This window comes from Pinus tabuliformis, chromosome 7 (assembly GCF_031772625.1).
Source record: "Pinus tabuliformis cultivar Carrire ecotype Pingquan chromosome 7, CPIR1, whole genome shotgun sequence".
NCBI classification, from domain to species: domain Eukaryota; kingdom Viridiplantae; phylum Streptophyta; class Pinopsida; order Pinales; family Pinaceae; genus Pinus; species Pinus tabuliformis.
The window spans coordinates 1,586,260,135-1,586,283,284 of record NC_142293.1 but is presented as its reverse complement, the minus strand read 5'-3'; the positions used below and the strand labels follow the sequence as shown (position 1 = coordinate 1,586,283,284).

The 23,150-nt window shown below is 37.4% G+C and overlaps 1 protein-coding gene across 1 annotated transcript; it reads right to left on the bottom strand.

Moving 5' to 3' along the window:
• Window positions 1–17,436: 17,436 nt before the first annotated feature.
• Window positions 17,437–21,648, bottom strand: LOC149254153 (uncharacterized). Its single transcript, XM_089454703.1, has 2 exons — window positions 20,946–21,648; window positions 17,437–20,522 (listed from the first exon to the last, which is right to left on the bottom strand). The coding sequence occupies exons 1-2, from the start codon at window positions 21,646–21,648 to the stop codon at window positions 17,437–17,439; spliced, it is 3,789 nt and encodes a 1,262-aa protein (XP_089310829.1).
• Window positions 21,649–23,150: the final 1,502 nt, after the last annotated feature.

Here is a 23,150-nt window from a genome sequence, read left to right as displayed (position 1 = left end):
GAAAGCTGGCATTTGCGTCAATCCCTCGAAGGTTGAAGCTATTGTCAAATTGCCTCCTCCTTCGAGTCTTCACCAACTCCAAAGTTTGCAATGGAAAGCAAACTTTTTACGTCGATTCATTCCTAACTACGCCGAGATCACAAAGGGTTTTACCCGGTTGTTGAAACAGAATACTCCATTCTTTTGGGATGAGATAACTGATAAATCTTTTGATGCACTAAAACACGAGTTGACCCATGCACCGTTATTGCATCCTCCAAACTACAGCCAGGGCTACTTCTTATATCTCGCCGCCTCGCATTCCACCATTGGAATGGTGTTAGTTCAGGAAAATGAATTCGGTAGTGAACATGTGATATATTACCTTAGTCGAACTTTAAATCCAACTGAGCTAAAATACTCAAATGTGGAGAAATTGGCATTGGCAGCTGTTCAAGCCGTCCAACGTTTTCGTCATTACATTCTACTACGCAAAACTATAGTAATTTCCGATTGCAACCCTATGATCTATATTTTGACCAAACAATTGCTAGGAGGCAAGTAATCCAAATGGATTGTGATCCTGTAGGAGTTCGACTTGGAATTTGAAAAGTCCAAGTCAAAGAAATCTTTAGTTTAAGTATGGGGGATTTATGCAGTGCATTATATTAGATATCATTTTTGGGATTCAATTGCGTTAAGTAAGTCATTCAAACGTATGACCATTTCCATGAGAGGTAGTCGTAACTGACTAATTTCTCATGATTTTTGAATAGTTCACTTAGCACTCATTGCATCGGGTGATGCTCACAGGGGTGAAGAAGTGGGATTGAAACTAGTGAAATGTGGAGAACGAATCACATAGCATCAATCATCACTTCCGGGGCTTGCACCCGGTAACCAGGACTTCCCAGGAGGTCACCCATCCCAGAACTCCTCTGGCTCAAGCACGCTTAACTGTGGAGTTTTTCCCACAATCAAGCCCACTTAGCTTGCTACCCCATTTGCAAAACCTTAGCAAGTATTGTGCCTCATGAACCATTCAAGTAGAGATCCCTTGACTCTTTTTGAATTTAAGTATGGGGGATTTACGCAGTGCATTATATTAGATATCATTTTTGGGATTCAACTGCGTTAAGTAAGTCATTCAAACGTATGACCATTTCCATGAGAGGTAGTCGTAACTGACTAATTTCTCATGATTTTTGAATAGTTCACTTAGCACTCATTGCATCGGGTGATCCTCACAGGGGTGAAGAAGTGGGATTGAAACTAGTGAAATGTGGAGAACGAATCACATAGCATCAATCATCACTTCCGGGGCTTGCACCCGGTAACCAGGACTTCCCAGGAGGTCACCCATCCTAGAACTCCTCTGGCTCAAGCGCGCTTAACTGTGGAGTTTTTCCCACAATCAAGCCCACTTAGCTTGCTACCCCATTTCCAAAACCTTAGCAAGTATTGTGCCTCATGAACCATTCAAGTAGAGATCCCTTGACTCTTTTTGAATTTAAGTATGGGGGATTTACGCAGTGCATTATATTAGATATCATTTTTGGGATTCGACTGCGTTAAGTAAGTCATTCAAACGTATGACCATTTCCATGAGAGGTAGTCGTAACTGACTAATTTCTCATGATTTTTGAATAGTTCACTTAGCACTCATTGCATCGGGTGATGCTCACAGGGGTGAAGAAGTGGGATTGAAACTAGTGAAATGTGGAGAACGAATCACATAGCATCAATCATCACTTCCGGGGCTTGCACCCGGTAACCAGGACTTCCCAGGAGGTCACCCATCCCAGAACTCCTCTGGCTCAAGCACGCTTAACTGTGGAGTTTTTCCCACAATCAAGCCCACTTAGCTTGCTACCCCATTTGCAAAACCTTAGCAAGTATTGTGCCTCATGAACCATTCAAGTAGAGATCCCTTGACTCTTTTTGAATTTAAGTATGGGGGATTTACGCAGTGCATTATATTAGATATCATTTTTGGGATTCAACTGCGTTAAGTAAATCATTCAAACGTATGACCATTTCCATGAGAGGTAGTCGTAACTGACTAATTTCTCATGATTTTTGAATAGTTCACTTAGCACTCATTGCATCGGGTGATGCTCACAGGGGTGAAGAAGTGGGATTGAAACTAGTGAAATGTGGAGAACGAATCACATAGCATCAATCATCACTTCCGGGGCTTGCACCCGGTAACCAGGACTTCCCAGGAGGTCACCCATCCCAGAACTCCTCTGGCTCAAGCGCGCTTAACTGTGGAGTTTTTCCCACAATCAAGTAGAGATGAGGCACAATACTTGCTAAGGTTTTGCAAATGGGGTAGCAAGAAAAAGAGTCAAGGGATCTCTACTTGATTGTGGGAAAAACTCCACAGTTAAGCGCGCTTGAGCCAGAGGAGTTCTGGGATGGGTGACCTCCTGGGAAGTCCTGGTTACCGGGTGCAAGCCCCGGAAGTGATGATTGATGCTATGTGATTCGTTCTCCACATTTCACTAGTTTCAATCCCACTTCTTCACCCCTGTGAGCATCACCCGATGCAATGAGTGCTAAGTGAACTATTCAAAAATCATGAGAAATTAGTCAGTTACGACTACCTCTCATGGAAATGGTCATACGTTTGAATGACTTACTTAACGCAGTTGAATCCCAAAAACGATATCTAATAAATCTTTAGTTTTTGTGGAGTTGATGTGTGACTTCCCGCGTGCTGACACGGAAACTGTGGCGGAGGAGCCCATTGTGGACGAATCCTTGTTTCTAATCAGCACTTTAGATCCATGGTATGGAGATATCATCGTTTATCTCCAGACCCAATCCTTTCGGCCAGAAATTTCAAGATCAGAACGTCGAAAAATACAATTCCAGTCCCAACAATTTAAAATTATTGGAGATACACTTTATCGTCGTGGGGCAGACTCTATTTTTCGACATTGTTTAACTCATGAGGAAGCTGAAAGGGTTCTAAATGACTGTCACTCTGGAGCGTGTGGCGGTCATATGTCTGGGTTTGACACAACCCAAAATATATTGCGTGCTGGCTATTTCTAGCCGTCTTTGTTTAAAGATTGTATTAACGAGGTCCAAAAATGCCACAACTGCCAAATTTTTGATAGAAAGATGTGCACTCCACCTGCTCCTCTCCACCCTATAATTGTCGTCGGTCCTTTTCCGAAATGGGGTATCGATTTATTACATGTAACCCTCACTCGGCCGGGGGGCATGCGTATATCATCCTTGCGGTAGATTATTTTACCAAGTGGGTCGAGGCGATGCCTACATTTGAGGCAGCCGGCAAAACTACTGTGATTTTCGTGTTCAATCATATAGGTTCTAGGTTTGGTGTTCCACAAGCGATTATCACTGATCATGGGCGTCATTTTCGAAACATTATGATGACTGAACTTACAGACCAACTTGGCTTACGTCATGACAGTTCAACTCCATATTATCCATAGGCTAATGGTCTGGTTGAAGCCATCAACAAAGTTCTAGTCATCATGATCCGACGAATCATTGGGATTCATAGGTCAAATTGGCATAACATGCTATTTTCAGCGCTTTGGGCAAATCGAACCTCATTAAAAACGTCAACTGGTTTCACTCCTTTCCAACTAGTTTATGGTCTGGAAGCTATGTTACCCATTGAATGCGAAATCCCGTCATTGCAAATGGCCATCGAATTACTTCCAGCCACTTCTGAAGAGGAAAAACATTTGTTATACTTGGCTCAGTTAGATGAGAATCAACGTGATGCTGCATTAGCGATCGAAACTCATGCCAAACGTATTAAATCTCAGTATGATCGAAATGTTACCCCTCGTAATTTTTTGGAAGGAGACCTAGTCTTATTGTACGATCAAGCAAATGACAAATTACGCGCTGGAAAATTCGTACCCATGTGGCATGGTCCTTATGTTGTTAAGCGAAAGCTGGCAAAAGGGGCCTATGAATTGGTAGACTTTGACGGGATCTCTTTAGGTAAACCCAGAAATGGTCTTTACCTGAAGAGGTATTATGCTTAAATTTGGGAGTGGAGATTTTTAGTTAGGTTAGTTTTCCTTCTAGCTGGTGTGTTTTAGTTTAAAAAGTGTGCTTAGCTTAGAGAGTGTCTTTTGTCATTATTCCTGCTTATCTTGATTTTACTCTTGATATTGCAGATGTCGACGCCTCTCCAAACATACATTGGTTTTGCTGATGGTGCTTGTCGTAATACACGGAACATTTCTTCCACAGCTTGGGTTATCTATTCGCCCTATGATGAGTTGGTATCTATGCATGGGGTAAACTTCGGTCAAACAATGAACAACATTGCAGAGTATAGTGCAGTGATTGAGTTATTATTTGAATCCATTTCATTTGGGATTCAGAGTTTGATAGTGAGGTTAGATTCTGAACTCGTTGTATTATAGCTTAATAGAGTATATGCCATTAGAAATCCAGTGTTGTTGAGATTATTTTTGAGAGTTCGTCTCTTGGAACGTGAATTTGACTATATTGAATATCAACATATTCCAAGATATTTAAATACATTAGCAGATGCAATTGCTTCTCGAATGTTAAGTAGACATTTGCAATAATCATACAAGTAAATTTAAAAACATTCCATAACGTTTTTTACAAGATAAGCCGATAATAGTGATATAGTATAGCATAGAAGTGTGTCAAATATACATCGTCTTCAATCATAGGTTGAAAAACACCTTATGATCGGCAAAAATGATAGTACAAAAAGCAAAAAATGTCATATGTGTCTACAACAGGCGATCATCCTATCACTAGTGATGATCACGATAAGAAACCACTGTACGGGCCACCTTACAAAGGAACCTCCTGAAAGGTCCTGGGACCCCAATCACATAGCGCTGTAGCCTAAGAGGAATGTCATCTATGCTGGTCTCCGGAATGTCTGCTGTCAAACGCTCTAGATGACTCTCCAATTCAGCCAAGGTCTCTGTGGATTTGTCCTGTGGGGCTGGTGCTGCTGCAACTGGTTGTTTCTAGAACTAGAATAGTACATGTGTACATCACCTTTCCTAGAATAGTGCCTGTTGGAACTAGAACTAGAATAGTACATGTGTCCATCACCTCTCCTATCCATAGTGTCTAAGAACTTTCCATCTTTAATCGTGTCATCCATATTTGACCAGTGTCCACCATGAGATCTACTGTGATATGCCCCATTAGTTTTGTCCTCCTATCCATGGATGATCCAAACTGATCCCTGTCTCTGCAATTCTGACAAACTTTGAAGGATTACTACATTGACTTCTTCTTGTTTCTCCCCTGCCTGTATGATTATGTCATTATCTTCTTTGCAACATCTTAGTTCTTCCTTCAAGCTATTCAATGTGTTTGCTAAGTTAGAATAATTCCCAACACCACACTACTCATCTAGTCCATAGGGAGAATCTCGGGGACTATAGTCTACCATCTTTCTAGTCATCTTTGATCTCTTTCCTTCATACATACCATGTCAGCTAAACCAAAATATAAACATAATGAACATACATCAGGGTAGCTATGGGGAGGATATATTGTCTACAAGGTCAACCAGATTAGCTCAATACATGTATAAACATAATCATAACAACATATAGGTATCATCCTAACCATAGTCCAGTCATCAATGCATGAACATATTAATCATACATCATGATCTCATGCATGAAAACTACATCCATATCAATGTATGCATAATCAACATATGTACGACATGCATGCATACACAATACATACAACTATGACATGGATAACCAGGGCATAACCAACCTATACTCATGATAAGTACATCCAAAAACACACCATCAACTTCCACACAGAGACACAAACATAACCATGACTAACACCATGAATATGCAACAACTACATAAACCATAAGTATAAGGAATAAATATGCAACCGACATGAATGCATGGCCAACACACTACCCATCTAGCCTAAGGGGTGAACCACGCCTTGATACCACTCTACAGCACCCTCCTCCCATATTTATCCAAATTAACCTATCTGATGGGGTAAACATGTGATGAGAGACTACTACAATCTGATTCAACTCATCATGTACATTTAAGGAAGTGGAATCGATGCCACACAACTAATATGACCTTCTGCACATGTCACATAACCTACATGAGCCAACCAATCCTTCTAGTTTATCAACATCTGAGACACATTGACACTTCACTACCCTAGAGAGTCAGTTGCTCCCATGATATGGGAATTCATCCAACTGGGGCCCTCCAGTCGCTCTCACAACATGGGCATGCAAGCAACTAGGGTCTCTTTCAGTTAGTTCTAAGCCTGTGACCCCAGATTTTGTGCCACTTTTTCAGGGCCAGGACTCATGCCACTTCCAAAAACTCCATGAAACCTTAATAAATGAAAAGTAACATCAAAACAATAATAAAAATGCAAATACTTGAATGGACCCCTACTAGCCTTGACAGGAATTTCGTCAAACATGTCACAAATATGTAATCTACAAGTCATAAAAACATATCTAAGCATAGGGGTGTCATACTTATCTGAGAATCACTAAGAAGCATTGATGCCTTACCACATTAGCTACATTATCATCTATTAGGTCATATATTCATTGTTCATTCATTTACAAATCAGAACAGGATGAGAACCATACATCATCACTGTCATAAAACATACTCATAACCACCATATAAACAACATAATAATAAGGATACATTAGCCATAAATGCCACATATCAACCAATACATTTTATCATAAAATACCAAGGAAAGGAACTCTTATTAATGAATGCAAAAGCCAACCATTTTTGGCACTTCCACAAACCACTCGACCATAGATTGGCTGAACCAAATCTTTCTTTCAGTGAATCAACCTCGTGCCATATTCCAAGCATGAATGTGGGACTCTAAAACAAGACTCAACCAGGGCTTCTCAAGGCTGTACCTCACCCTCATCAATAGAACCAGGCCTTTCCACAATCCTCACTAGAGCACTAGGCTAAAAAAAAGCATGGATTCCACCAGAGTTTCTCCACCTACACCGTTAGGAATTTTCTTGTCTAATAGTCTGTAGGACTCCCACCTTGAAAATCGAAAGGGGACATAATGAATTTCATAAATACATAATTAATAGATATATACTCCCAATCTCTTGTCATTTGCTAGTTGCACCTGCTTGAGCTAGGCTCAACCAATTAGTCAATTTGGCACATGAATATCCCTACTTATTCTTCACACGCTTTTTTGTGGATCTCTCTATCCCTGCAGTGCCAACGATTGGGGTTGGGTATGGTAAGGGCTGCTAGCTAGTTTTTTGAACCTTTGTATTTACATCTATGTTCGTCTTGCTTGGAATGCGTGACATAATTCTTCACGCTCATCCCTCTACGGCCATCAAGTTCTTAACTAGGTTCTAACTGAGACTCCAGTCTTTGCGATTTACTGTATATTCCATCCTAGGGTTCCTAGGCCCAATCTAGACTCCACCCTGTAGGTTTTACCGTATATCCCATACCGAAATTCCTAGGCCTGATGGAGAGCACCCACCTCTAGGATTTACCATATATCCTGTATCGATCGAGGATTCCTAGGCCCACTGATGTAACACAAAATATGACTTTACTGCAACCCATAGTCTGGTTCAGGGGTCATTAGGCCATGCTTTCTTTCTTTCATAGATCCACCTCACTTAGTTTTGAATCCATTTGGCAATCGCGCTCAAACAAAAATATGAGAACCCATCACACCATGGCTATCTAGAAATGGCAAGGATATGCTAAAAAACACTGTCACACCTAGAAAAACCCATGCCCATGACAACAAGAGAACAAACAACACATGTGCATAACCATGCATGCTAAATCTAGTAAGGAAATCACACATGCAAATAGATCCTCAGAAGCCTTTTTATAAATGAGGCCTCTATTTTCTTCGATTTTCCATTATTTTCCTTCATTTTCCTCCTCACATGCAAACTGTGACTTGTCACCTTCCTTTTATCCTAATTTCCATTATTTTCATAAATAAAATGCCAATTAATTTTGATTTTTTCTTTCCAAAGCCTTTTCCATTGCCTTTGCCAATTTCCTTAGCCATAATAAACCAAATGACACTACATCAAAACCTTGTGATTAGCGTCCCTTTTTCCTTCCTTTTTTGCATCTAGAGCCCATTTTTGGTGCTATTTGTGTCCATTTATCATATATGGTGCAAAACTTGATGCAAAGTTTGCACCAAGTCTTACACCAAGTTTAGCACCAAGTATTGTTATAGGTTTTTCACTAGATTTTACACCAACTTTTACGCCAGGTTTTATGCCAAGTTTTGTGCCATCCTTTGCACCATGTTTTGCATCAAGTTTGGAACCTAATTTTGTTTCACCAACTTTTTAATCCTCTATTGCATCCACTTTTTGTGCCTACACTTGCATCAACTTTTGCATCATCTCTTGCATCCTCTTCTGAATCATTTTTTGCATCCATTTTTGCATCATTTTTTGCATCCATTTTTGCATCATTTTTTGCATCCCTTTTGCGTCAATTTTTTCATTGAGGTATGTGCCTAGTTTTGAATCTAATTTTGCATATACTTTTGTTGCATCCACATTTACATCTTGTTTTTCATCCACATTTACATCCTCTTTTTCATCTGTTATTGTGTCCACTATTGCATCCAATTTTCTTGTGCCATAATTTGCACCTAGTTTAGCACCTCCCTTTGCACCCATTTTTTCTTGTAAATTTGCATCCAATATTGCATCTTCATATACATCTAGGTTTTCATCGACTTTTACATCTATTTTTTCATCCCTTTTTGTATCCACTATTGCGTCAATATTTGCATCAGGTTTTGTGTCTCATATTGCATCTACTTTTGCATCAAATTTGGTTGCGTCAACTTTTGCATCCATTGTTGCACCCATGTTTAAGTCCACTTTTTCATCCCTTTTTGCATTTTCATTTTCTTCTTTTTTTCATCTATCACTACATCCACTTTTTTTGTGACACAATTTGTGTCATGTTTTGTACTTACTGTTGTACCCACGTTTACTTCCAATTTTGCATCCATCCTCGCATCCTCTTTTGTAACAAATATTGCATCTATTTTTGCATCCACTTTTGTGTTCAGTTTTGCATCTCGTTTTGTATCTTCTTTTGCATCTACTTCCATTGCATCCATATTTTCATCCAATTTTGTTTCTCCTATTGAACCCATGTATGCATCCACTTTTACATCCCTTATTGCACTTTGTCTTGCATCTATTTTTGCATTTTTTGTGTCTGTTATTACATCCACTTTCTCATCCACATTTGTTGTGCCAAAATTTGTGCCATGTCTTGTGCCTATAGTTGCAACCCAAATTTTCTTCCACTTTTGGATCCACATTTTCATCCTCTTTTGTGTTGAATTTTGCATCAAATATTGTTTATGTTTTTTGCATCCCATTTTGCATCTACTTTTACATCAACTTCTGATGCGTCCAATTTTTCATCTAATTTTGTGTCCATTATTTCACCCATGTTTCATCCATTTTTACATCCCTTTTTGCATCCAAGTTTGGCTCCTTTCTGCATCCAAATTTGTGTCCCTTTTTAAATTTGTTGTTGTATCCACATTTGTTTCACTACAATTCATGTTAATTTTTATGCCTGCTATTGCACCTATGTTTTCTTCCACTTTTTCATCCATGTTTGCATCCTATTTTGTGTCCAGATTTGCATCAACTATTGCATCTACTCTTTCATCCACTTATGTTGTGTCCACTCTTCATCCAATTTTACGTCTATTTTTTCCCCCAATTTTTTTGTTCACTTTCGCATCCCTTTTCCAACACTCATCCTATTTTTTGAATTAATGATATTTCTTATGACATTGACAATTATGAACAACTGATGACAATGTCAATAATTATGATGATGATGCTAATGAAGATGATGACTATGACATGAATTGTGATTATTATGATAATGACAATGAAGATAAAGACAACGGGGTTTACAATGACAATGATGATAAGGACAATGATGATGATGATGCTAATGACCTTGGCAAATCTTCCCAATTTTTAAATGTTTTCATGGTCATAATCATAATCATAATCATTATCTTTGGTGTCATCTTCTAAGTCATCATTATCTGATCATCATTATCATTATTTTCATCTTGGTCATCATCAACAACAATAATGGAATGAATGATGATTATGATGTTCATGATGAAGATGACAGCAATGATTATAGAAATTACATTAATTATGATGATGGGGGTGATGAAAATTATAATGACGATGATAATGGTACTAATGATGATGATCATTGATCATCTCCCAAAAATAAATTTTTTATTTCTCTTGCATATATCATGTGTCCTAACAACCCTTTTCGAGCACTCATAACATTTTTTGGGTTGATGATATTTCTTACGACACCTATAATTATGAAAAATTGATGACAATGTCCATAATCATGATGATGATGATGATGATTATGGAATGAATGGTGATTATGATGATAATGAAATGATGACAATAATGATGACAATGATGGGGGTGATGATGATGATAATGAAGATGATGACACTCACTCTAAACTAGGGAGGTATTCATAATGAGACAAAAAGTACTCTCAAGTTCAAATATTCATATAAGAAGGGATCTGGATTGATAAGCATCAATGATGATTTACATCATCATAGCCAAAATTGTCAAAATAGCAAGGCTTTGACTAACAAGTTTTATCTCTCCATTAAATCAGAGCACAATGTTGGGAGGCATAAATTTGGACACCACTGCCTCTCTACAAACTTACCCACCAGGATGTTCACTAGGTATGTCCTCACATGATCATTTCCTAATCCACTGTCGTAATATTTGACACCATTAAATTTCGATCCTCATGACTATTCTTATCTTGGATTAATGTACTTGACTTATGGCGGTTAGTCCTAGTCAAAGTACAAATTCTCAAAGAATATTGGTCCCAGATGTTTATCTAATCCACCATTCTCCCTACTGGTGTCTTTACTAGTATTACAACTATTAGTCCTGGTCGTAGTACATGACACAGGGATAATATGGTATCCACCCTCATTCCCTCTCAACCAGGGAGGATACATCCACAAGTAGAAGATTTTCTCAAGAATACCCATCATTTTCATAGAGAAAAACATCATTAATTTGTTTTTTTCGCATGGTGCCTTTATGATTAAGAATTCATAGATTTGTGGAAAAATATTTCCCCTTTTTTCATTTGTGATGAAAGAAAATAAAAAATTGAAATCCAAAATCATTAAAGATACACTATAATGATTTATCTAAGTTTCAACTCTAAGGTTGAAGTGAAAATTCATGTAAATGTTATATCTGTGAGTTGTGCCAAACTTATGAAAAGCTTATTCCCTAAGTCCTATATATAAGAAGAAGAAAAAGAAAGAAAAATAAGGCCCAATGAATGGTAACTCATGTATTCACTCCCTCTTTGGAATACATATGAATATATACACTCCTAGTCACACTTTATCACATGTTTCTAATGGTAAAATCACGAAGTCATCTTTTCCCCTTGCATTTTCACTTCATCATTTAAGCACCTAATTGAGGATCTAGGGAATGTTTTTTGCCTAAGGGTTTCATGTCTACTCTTGGTTTACTTATGTCACACTACGGTCAATTTATGTGATGGAGTGAAATACCTAAGTTTGTGGAGTTATTAGAATAGTCTATTAATTTAGTCACCAAACACACATGTATTACATCTCATTGATCCACATGTGTGGGTTGGAGACCCATTTCTTGAGAAATTTAATGGATACTACTTTAGGGCTTTGATGGTATAGCTTACAAAATATCTTGGTAAACATTATGATTCATGCTTTCTTTTCCTCGAGACACTTGATAATATTGAAGTCACTCCCAATAATCCCTGGAGACAGGGAGTATAAATTACTTGTCTTGGAAATAGAATTGAGAAATAAACGTTTTCTATTTGCGATATTGGAGTCATAGACATTGGATACATGGTAGTAGTCCTCGATGTCAATTAACTAAAAATGTATTGTCATATTGCGAAAAGAGGTAAACATATTTGTAACCTTGATGTCCTAATCACTCCAAATAATAGCCATTCCACCCAAGTATCTATAAGAATCAATGGCTGCTACTTGGAAATTCCCCCCCCTCCCTCCCCCACCCCCCATTTTCTAATTATATGAGGTAAAACCTCACTTAATATTTTTGTTTCTTATATCAACATTATTGATGGGTGCTTTGCATACCATTTTTATTTTAGGAGTCTTTTCTTTCCTTTACTATTGAGGCCCGTCATGTTCCATGAGACTATTTTCACGGAGAATTTACACAGAAAGGAAATATAGTGACTAAAAAAAATATTTTTCAAGATTTAAGTGCTTGGACAATGCCACTTCATGACTCCTATATTTCCTTAACCTGGGACCGAATGGTGAACTTGATGACCTTAATGAAATTGACCAATGAAAATCTCAAAAAGAGGTGACTCTTGACTTTATCACATACAAGCTAATATACTAAAAAAATATCCATAACAATTTCATCAATCAATGAATCATTAAAAAAAATATCCAAAACAATTTCATCAAGCTATGAATCATTACATTATAAAATACAATCTATAAACCTTTTGGGAACTTTTTTCTAAACCATGCTCAAAACCAACATATTTAATATTAATATTTAACAATAATATGGATAATAACACATTTTCATAATTTAAATAACATGTTATCAAGCCTAAGAAATGTCACTAATAGAAAACTAAAATCATGCAACTAATGAGAGTGACCACTCAAGAACACCATAAGACAATTAATCTATTAAGACCAAGATTAATGGGGACAAAGATCTACAAAGGTAAAAGGCAAACCTATTTTAACTTTATTGTTTTATTAGGTGCAAGTTGAACATATCAAGATATAATGAAGAGCCAAAAATGACAGGATAGGAGGGAATGAATACAATTGAGCAACGACTAAGAATAATAGAAAGCGAGAGGTGCGACCCTTCTCAGAGAACATCTTAGGTTACTTTCAGATCTATGAAGCATGACAAGAGATATCTTAGCCAGAATGTCGTTAAGGGGTCCTGTAAGACTCCCTCTTTTTCCCCATATCTTATGCGCTATGCTATAGATATGCCTCCATATATATATATATATATATATATATATCGTGGAATGAGATCTTTCGGAAATTAATTTGATTGCAATAAGAAAACCCAAGCACATTCTATAACTTATCAAGGAAGAGATGTATAATACCCATCTCAGTGACACAAATTAAGTTACTTTTTCATATATAATTTAAACTTCTATCATAAAATGACAAATTTAGCATGAATGGAATGCTTAAAATCCATTTTTATAAAAACAAAATATAATTTTTGTTATAAAAAAAAATACCAAAAACTAAATATATTTCTTTAGGAAATAAAAAATGCTAAAACTAAATATATATTAATAAAAAAAACTAAAACTTAAGCAATCTTTTTATTTATTTATTTATTATTATATATATATATATATATATCTATATATATATATATATATATATATATATATATATATATATATATATATATATATATATATATATATATATATATATATATATATATATATATATTAAACACTTCCCTCCATTCTAAGAAGCAAAAATAATAATAGAAATACGGACGGACCAAAAATATTCCTTTCCCTGGTAAGTGTTTCCCACCATTCATTCCACTCACTCGAGTTATTCATAAAATAGAGATAAGTGTTATTTCACACTCTTTTGGCAAAGCCTATTGAGCTTTGCCTGTGATATATCTATTCCTTGATGGAGTCCTTGATATATCGATCAAGTTTTGATTCCTTGGAGATTAATTAGAGCAAATAAAACATGAGTACTCTTAATTCCAGGTTCAATGCCTCTAATGGTAGACACAAGGCAAGGGAGGGGGTTGTGGTCATGGTTGTGGTCATGGAGTTTTCTCTTTTACATTATATTTAGGGAGTTCAAAGCAATTTGAATGGAATCAGTGCTGTCACTATGTATAATGGATAAAATGAAGTAATTGTTTGTGAGCATTTGTTCTTGAATGAACATTAGGATCCATTTTATCATAGATAAAAGTACATGCATTAAAAACAACTCAATATTTCATGTGACATTCATATTTTATGCGACTCATTTTTCATTAAAAATAATATACTTTTTCATGTGACATTCTTTTTTTGTTAAAATTTCTTCTATTTCTAATCTGAATTACAATTGTAATTTGAAATAAAGCTTCCAGTAACTCTTAATTTACCAATCGTGCATGGACATCATAAGAAACATTCACAATATAATATGAAGAACAAATGGGTACCTACTTCATATGCATTAAAAAATGCTTCTACTACTTAATGTGAATTACAAGTGTAATCTTAGTTGGATCTCCAATATATCTTAAACCATATTTTCATTTTATTTTTTATTACTAATAAATGTTATTATGTCCTACCTAATTTTATGGTTAGCATTATAATAAAAATATGCATTTTGCTATAGAATTTGTACTAACATGTAATAATTTAGCTAAAATATGATAAATATAGAACAAAAAGAAATACACACACTGTCCAGAATAGACACAAAAGTTTTCCATGGGAAACCCTTATGGAATAAAACTAGGCTAATAGGTGAGGCTTCTCTACTCTCTTTTCTCTATTATAGAAATATGCAAGTACAAAAAAAGATGTACTCTTTATGGAGTTACCTAAGGCCTGTGGCTTGTAAGGTTGTTACAAAACTTTAAATCACCCTCTATTTTTCTTTCTAATTTCTCACTCGTAGTTTCTCTTATCAATTATGGAACAAAATACAATATCAAAGAATGGAACCCCTACTCCTCTTAGTGGCCTAGTATTTAACATAGCCAACCAACCAACTATAGGGTAAGTTTTAAGTCCCTTAATCCTCAATGAGAGTTATGGTCTTAAAACTTCTATAGTCTTCTTCAATGTCCACACATGGCTAGCGACATATTCATGAGTAACGATGGATGATGTGCTATCCACCCGCACCATTGTGGTCAAAACTACGGGTCAACTTTTGCAAGATACAACTTTTGCATAGAAACTCATATTGATGCAATTTTTGCATTTTTTTGGAAAGCTATTTGAGTGTATATCAGTGTCCTAGCATTTGACACTAAAGTGGAAAAATTGAGACCTTAAAAAATGTTGTTTAATGCATCAAATGGCTTTGAAAAGTTCCATACCACCTGCTAGTAAAAATGATCCAATCCAAATCAAATATGATGATGATGTCAATAATAATAGTGATGATTATTACCATTTTTTAAAACTAACTTTGATGCATTAAAGTTAAAAAAATTAACATTTATTTTTTAAAATTACACACACACACACACACACACACACACACACACACACACACACACAGATATATATATAAACATTCTCGTAATCCATAAATGAAAAATAAAATAAATTGTCAATTTTAATTAGAGAGCCTAGTCCCAAAAACATCAAACTTATAAACTTCCAAAAAAATTTCTACATCCATTCATAACTTTTTCACCAAAACCTCAACTTTAAATATATTTAAAATAAAATTTAATTATTATTATTTATATATATTAATCAAATACAAATTTCTTAAAGATATAAAATCTTCACATTTTTAAACTATACAATTTTTACGTTCAAAGTAAAATATTCTCTATCAAATATGGTTTCAAGTCATACAAGCATTTTAAATAACATCAGATTCCAAACCTTATAAGTCATACAAACATCTTAAGTAACATTAGATTCCAAACTTTATTGTAAATGATGAGGATGGAGGACTGTATTAAAATCAAGAACGTGCCATTAATTTTTTTTTTTTTGTAAGCTAAGGCGAGATACTGTATTTCTATTACTAGAAAAAAAGAACCATACATACATGGGCAGGTCTCAACCCGCCCTGAAGGGAAACTGGGTTTCTTGACCACCTGAAATTTTTAACAGCCATCCAAAAATAGAATACAACCAGTCTTTCTGTCCATGCTATATATCCATCTAAACTTACTACATTCAAACTAAGTTTCATCTGAGTCATTAGTAACTAGTATATCTAAACAAAACTGAAAGTAAAAAACCTCCTTGCAGCAGCTCCATCTTCTACTGATGCCTTGTCTCCGGATTGGCCTCTTTCTCTGTCTTGACTCCCACACCGCTTGCTTGGAGTAGCTTCATAATCTCGTCCATCTTCCTCTCTTGCATCAATAAAGTAACTTGGATATTTTTCAGCTCCTTTTTCAAGACAGGGATACCTTGAGCCAATTCAAACATTTCCATGGCTACCTGCTCCAGTGCTTTGGCTAATAATCTCTTCATGCCCCAATAAACGTGTAAAGATTGTTTATACAATGACATCCTCCCTCTTGTATGTCCTGGGTCAGGCAAATACTGCTCCCAATCTTCCATTTCTGGCTCTGAGAGCTCCTGCATAGCTTCATCTTCCAATTGCTCAATGATTCTTCGAATATTCGGGTTGGTGTTCTGATAATAAGCCTCTTCTGCCTCCTCCAATTTCTTCCTCGTATCTCTTTTACCTCTTTTCCTTCCCCTGGCCTCACTCGCAGTTCCTTCTTCAAACTCTGATCTTTCATTCCTACCCACTCTTCCTCCTCGTCCGCTCGAACCCCCTCTGCCTCGCTGGCTGACACATTCCTTCTTCTGCCCTCGCGTTCCATGTCTCCTCCCTCGTCGACCACCCGTCGGTTGCTCACCCGCTTCCTTATACTCATCATCTGCTTCCCGGTCCTCTTCCTCAGTGTTCTGCTCCTTTCCCCTATCATATTTACCTGCCTGTACTCGCCGGGGTTCCTCCTCCAAAAGATAATCCCGTATATCAAAATCATTCTCTGAATCATCTGAGATATTCAGCAAAATCTTCTTCATGGTCTCCTCGACTTGGCGCTTACCTTTTAACTCTCGACTGGCCTCCTTACTTCTCGTCCATCGCCCAACATCTCTGTCTTGACCCTCTGCCATTTCTTCTACCCCCGTCTGCTCCAAAATCCTATCACTTCTCTTCACCTTGCTGTGGTTCACGATTAATTTCCCACTTCGGTTTATTCGACTGCATGCATAGCTTAATGTATTGTTGCTCGGCCACCTTAGTTTCTTGAAGCTTCCTTGCGTCCCGGCCTCGTCATTAATCCGCATTCCATTTGTGTTATCATAATTGGGATCGATCACCATCACTCTGAAAAAACTACCTCCCGTCCTCGGTACCCTGTCCCCTTTCCTTCTTGGAATGAGCAATCGGCCCTTGGGTTGATTAATCCTACCCTCCTGAACATTAAATTCATATGCGCGAGCCTGCAGACACTCTAAACCATCATGATTTATTGTACGATTATCCCTCCTTACCATGATCAGGAGGTGACTATGCATTCCCTGCTTGTGCGTTCGCTTCATTTAAATCCCGGGTTAATATATTGTTTAACTCGATCCACCTCGGATCATCTTTTACCGACCTCCAACTACCATCGACTCTCCTGTCCGCGCCTCCACTTCCCCAATTAGCTAATAAGTCAGCTGCCTGGTTACCATTTCTCAATACATGATTAATTATCGTATAGTCGATCCTCCTCAGCAGTCCTTCAAGGTCCTGTATTATCCCTGCTGTCCGCCAACTCTTCGCAACATGATCCCAGCACTTGCCATCCCTTAGTTTTCTCAGCATTTCTATCGTAATCCGGGAGTCTCCGTCAATTTCAAGATTCATATAACCGTTTCTAACCGCTATACGGAGTCCCTGGTATACTGCCCACAATTCCGCCTCGTTATTCGTCATTTCTCCTCCGAATTCAGCATATATCCATCGTGTAATACCGCTGCTATCTCTAAATATGCCTCCCAGACCTGCTTGTCCGGGGTTGCCCTTCGAGGCCCCATCGAAACTTAATTTAATCCTTCGCTCTCCGGGCAAACTAAAATGATTGGGGCTCTGCACTCCGCCTATGGGTCTCTTCTTTGTATTAGGGTAAATCATTGTTATATCCATATTCAGTTTCGAAACAATTTGCTGTTCCTCCGGATTCAGCTTCCAATCCTGTTCATCCCAAACTTCAGACAACACCGTTTCTTTGATCGATCTACATATTACCTCCCAAATTCTCGATTCCTGACTCCTTTTATCTTGAAAAATTCTTCGATTACGCTCTTTCCAAGTTTCCCAAACTGTAAATCCCACTGCCAGAGTCCATATCCTTCTTACAACTTTGCTTTGAAAATTCCCCTTTCCCCATTGAAGCAAAGTGTTCCTGTGGTTATCTGGATCCCTGTTTGTTTTACCAAATAGTATCCTGATCTCTTCCCACAAACCTCGAATAAATAGACACTTGTTCAGTAAATGCTCCTGAGTTTCAATTTCCTTACTACAAAGATAGCATCTTGACGGTCCATTCATACCTCTCTTCTGAATATTATCCCATGTCAGGATCCTCCCTCTACACACCAGCCAAACAAAATACGTTACTTTTGGCCACCACTTACTTTCCCAAATCTTTTTCCATTCCACTGGATCCTCCTCTCTTTCCTCCCTTGTTGCCCAATAATATGCTTCTTTGACTGTAAACAGACCCTTCATCGCTTTACCCCATCTAAGAATATCCTTACCATCTCTAATTTTAATTTTTCTGGAGTCTAATTCCTTAGTATACACCTGGCCAACCTCTTGACTTATAGTTTCATCCAATTCCTCTGGTCTTTTCCAGACTCTCCATATGTCATTCTCTGTTTCGTTCTTCCAATAATCCCGTACATACTGCAATCCTGCTCTTTGCGCTCTTTGTTGGACTATATGAAGAGTTGGGATACGATTCATGTGATCCCGCTGTTGCCATCCTTCCTCCCAAAACCATGCTGATCTTCCATCACGGATTTCCCAGAAGGCAAGATTCCTAACTATCTCCCGATTACTACTAGCTAACTCCCACATTTGTGATCCCCTTGGAATTTCGTCAATTCGTAAACGCCCTTCAGTTGTATCAGGCATTCCATATTTCTGATTCCATATGTTTTTCCATACATCTGTACCCCCCTGTACCCAGCGCCACCATAATTTCGCCCCTAAAACCTTATTGACAATTTCAGGATCTCTTACTCCAAGGCCCCCTTCCTCTTTCCTTTTTATTACATTCTTCCACGAGACCAGAGTCCATTTCTTCTGCTGTTTAGGACCCCCCCATAGAAATTTGCCCATTATTTCTCTCATTTTGGAAAAAATCCCTTTTGGAGCAGCCATAAGTGATAAGGAGTATATTGGAATAGATAATAAAACCGATTTCAAAAGAACAATTTTGCTGGCTATATTCAGTAGTCTGAACGACCAATTTGCTAGTCGTTTTCTTAGCTTTTCCAATAGACTCTGCCAGTTCTTTATACGATTAGGGTTTATATCTAATTGAATGCCCAGATACTTTGTGGGTAATTCCCCCTGTCTGAAACCTAGAACTCGAGTTAAATGAGCTTTGACAGCCTCAGGTGAATTAAAAATAAATGTACAAGATTTATCGTTATTAATCTCCATACCTGATGCGCTCCTGAAGACTTCTAATACCTTCTTGAAACTTCGGACCTCCCTCAACGATGCTTCACCGAAGAGCATTAAATCATCAACAAACTGTTGATGCGTGATAATCAAATTGTTCCCCCATAGCCTGATTCCTTTGATTCGCCCTTCGCTGACTTCTTTTTTAAGTTTTCGACTTAATCCTTCCATAGCCAAGATGAATAAAAATGGGGAAATTGGATCCCCCTGCCGAATACCCCTGGTGGCGTTGAACGTATCTGTAGGAATACCATTCACCAAGATTGAAAAATTGGGGGTAGATATCATGCTGACAATCCAAGCTATCCATCTGCTCTCAAAACCAAAAGCTTGCAAAACCGCTCTGAGATATTCCCAATTCAGCCGATCGTATGCCTTAGACAAATCCAATTTCATTAACATCCCTTTCTGTTTTCTCAACTTCAATGAATGTATTACCTCCTGAGATACCACGATACCATCCAATATTTGTCGGCCTTCCACAAAGCCAGTCTGTTCAGGTGCTATTAGATTGGGTAATAGAGGTTTCAGCCTCTTCACTATGAGAGTGGATATTATCTTATAAATAACATTACACAATGCTATGGGTCTAAAGCCCTGTGGTTCCTCTGAGGTATTGCTTTTAGGAATCAAGGTCAGAAAAGTCGAGTTTATTCCAGGCCATATTCGCTGTCGTAATCGTGATTCTTCCACCGCCTCCAGTATCTCATTTCCCATAAAATGCCAACTAGCCTGGAAGAATTCCACTGTATACCCATCCGGACCTGGAGCCTTATTTGTACTCATGCTCATCACTACTTCACTTAATTCTTCCAAGGTTACTGCCCTCATTAATGACTTATTTTGTTCCTCAGTTACTATTCGTGGTATCTCCCTACAGATAGTATTAATAGCTTCTCCTCTGTCCCTTTGGTTTTCTGATAATATCCCTTTAAAATAATCAACCAAGGTCTTCTCTATATCCTTTTGTTCAAGTACTCTTTCCCCGTCAGCATTTTTAATTGAAAAAATTATGTTCCTCTGTCTACGTTGAACCATAGCCTGATGGAAGAATTTTGTATTCCTTTCCCCTTCCCTTAACCATCTTACCCGTGATTTTTGCCTCCACAAAATCTCCTCCTATTTCCTTCTCTCTTCCAACTGGCTTATAATTCTTCCTTCCTCCCTACTCTTTTCTTCATCCCTACCTTCAGTGATAATTTTTTTTTGGAGGTCCTCCATCTCTCCTTCTAATTTCAGCTTTGCCTCAAAAATATTCCCAAAATCTTTCCTATTCCATTCTTTTATTTTCTTTTTAAGTTCCTTGAGCTTCAATTGTATAGTATGCATCTTCCCGTTACCCCTGAAATCGCTCTGATTCCACCAATCCTCTACTTTCTTTATGAATTGTGGATCTCTAAGCCAAAAAGATTCAAATCGGAAGGGCTTCCTCCCTTTCACCTGCTTAATATCAATATCCAATCTTATGGGCCAGTGATCAGACCCAAGACAGGGAAGGATTTTAGCTTCAATAAACACATCCCGGTTCAAAATTTGCTCTGACAACAAGAATCTATCAAGTCTCGAAGCAATTTGATTCTGTCCCCCTCTGCGATTGTTCCAGGTATGAACCCCATTCGTTGTATGGATGTCAACCAATCTCAAGTCCCTAATCATGTCATTGAATTCTTCCATATTCTGATCCTCCCTCCTTACTCCCCCTCGCTTTTCTCCTAAATTCCTTATCATGTTAAAATCCCCTCCAATTATCCATGGTGTATGCGGGATGAAACTTCTCATGGTGTGGATATTTTTCAAAAAATCTTTCCTTTCCCTATAACTATGGGGTCCATATACACCTGTGAACAGGATTCTTTCCCCCATCCCCACTAATCGAAATACTCCTGAAAGGATTCTAGGCAAACTAAACCAATGATCAAAAATTACCTCTTCCGGGTTCCACAAGATAGCCAAACCCCCTGCTGTTGCTACTGCATCCAGGGCCATGACCTCATAGCCGATTTTCAAATTGTTTATAGTTGCTGCCAGCTGCTGGCTCTCCATTTTCGTTTCCTGAATTACCAAAATGCTTGGTTTCTCTTTCTTCACTCTTTCCTGCAAATATCTCTGTTTCCCTTTACTATTTAACCCCCTAATATTCCAACTTAACACAATCATTTATAACTTTTTAGGTGTTTGTAAGAATACCTCAGACAGAGGTATTACCCTTCCTGAATTCACGAGAGTCTCACCCACTGCTTGAATTGATTCATTTAATGTTCTTCTCCCTTTTTTCCTTCCACCTTTGCCATGTCCTTCCCCTTCCAGGTTTTGGGATTCCTGATTTCCTGTTTGATCTGACCTGTTTTCTATTAAGCCTACCTTCTTCTCCTTATATCGTTGAAAGGTTTCCTTATATAACTGCTTCTCTTTTTCAGGGATGAATCTCTCATCCAGTTTCTTCCATTCATTGAGTAATTTCTTCAATATTTTCTCTTCCTCCGACCCCGTTTCTTTTGTGTTTTCCATACTTATTATTGATTGTTCTTCAGTAGTACCTAATCTTATCTCCGCCTCCTCTTCTGGTTCTCTACTGGGACTCCTGCTCTTTCGTTTGCCATCCTTGATGATTTCCATTGGGGCTGTTCCAGTAATCTCCTGTTCCTTTTTCCCTCCCTCAGATTCTTCTTCCTTCTCTTGAAGAATTTTAAACTTGTTTTGATTCTTCTTCCTTATTCAATTACATGAAAACGTAATTAAAAAGGGAAGAGTTATTTGATAGATTTTTTTGTTATATATATATATAAATTAATAAAATGGTTTTTTTTTAAAATGTATTTTAAGTTATTTAATTGTTAGTGTTTTAAGAGTTTTTAGAATATTATATCTATTTATATATTCAAAAATGTATTTTAAATAACAAAAAATTATAATTGTATATAAAGTTCATGTGGAAAAATAGCAATTTCATTTACAGTCAATTTTTTTGTTATTATTATGAAATTTGTTGGAGCATCTATCTGACATATATTTATATTTTAAATTGAACCTGTGATGTAACTATGATGGAAATTTGGTTCCCTGTCTTCTGCACACTTGTGCATACTCAGTACTCATCAAATGTCGTTAATGACCCTACCAAGAATGCCACAATAATATATGCATATCGCTGCAACACCATATTGTCTAAAACAATTATGAGGAATTAGAAGAAAATCAGTATTATGCATTATTTTTCTCTTTTGACAATGTTGCCCTCTATTAAGGCTTGAGAGGCCTTTTGGTTGGTATTTTGGTGTTGGAATGACCATGTTGTTAGGGGTTGCTATGAAGTGGTGATAGTCCCTCTAGTTCACACTGATTTAAAATCAGGGATCGTACTACTAATTATATGCATCTTGGTACCCTTGGTAGATGGGGAGTACCAGAAAGAAGGAGGCGATCCTCTAGAAAGACATTAATCTATGTGGTGGCTAGAGAGTATGGGATCAAATCCAACTAGGGAATATGGGATTTGAGTCTTAGGGTCTCTTGCATGTAAAGAGTCATCTAACACTATTTTACCT

What these genes read in the sequence shown, in the direction of transcription:
- LOC149254153 (XM_089454703.1), bottom strand. Translation starts at nt 21,648, where the DNA reads ATGGAGAGCCAGCAGCTGGCAGCAACTATAAACAATTTGAAAATCGGC. An exon ending in GAATCAGAGCGATTTCAGGG is followed by an intron (nt 20,523 to 20,945) that starts GTAACGGGAAGA and finishes GGATATTATCAG; the next exon opens with AAAACCAAAGGGACAGAGGA.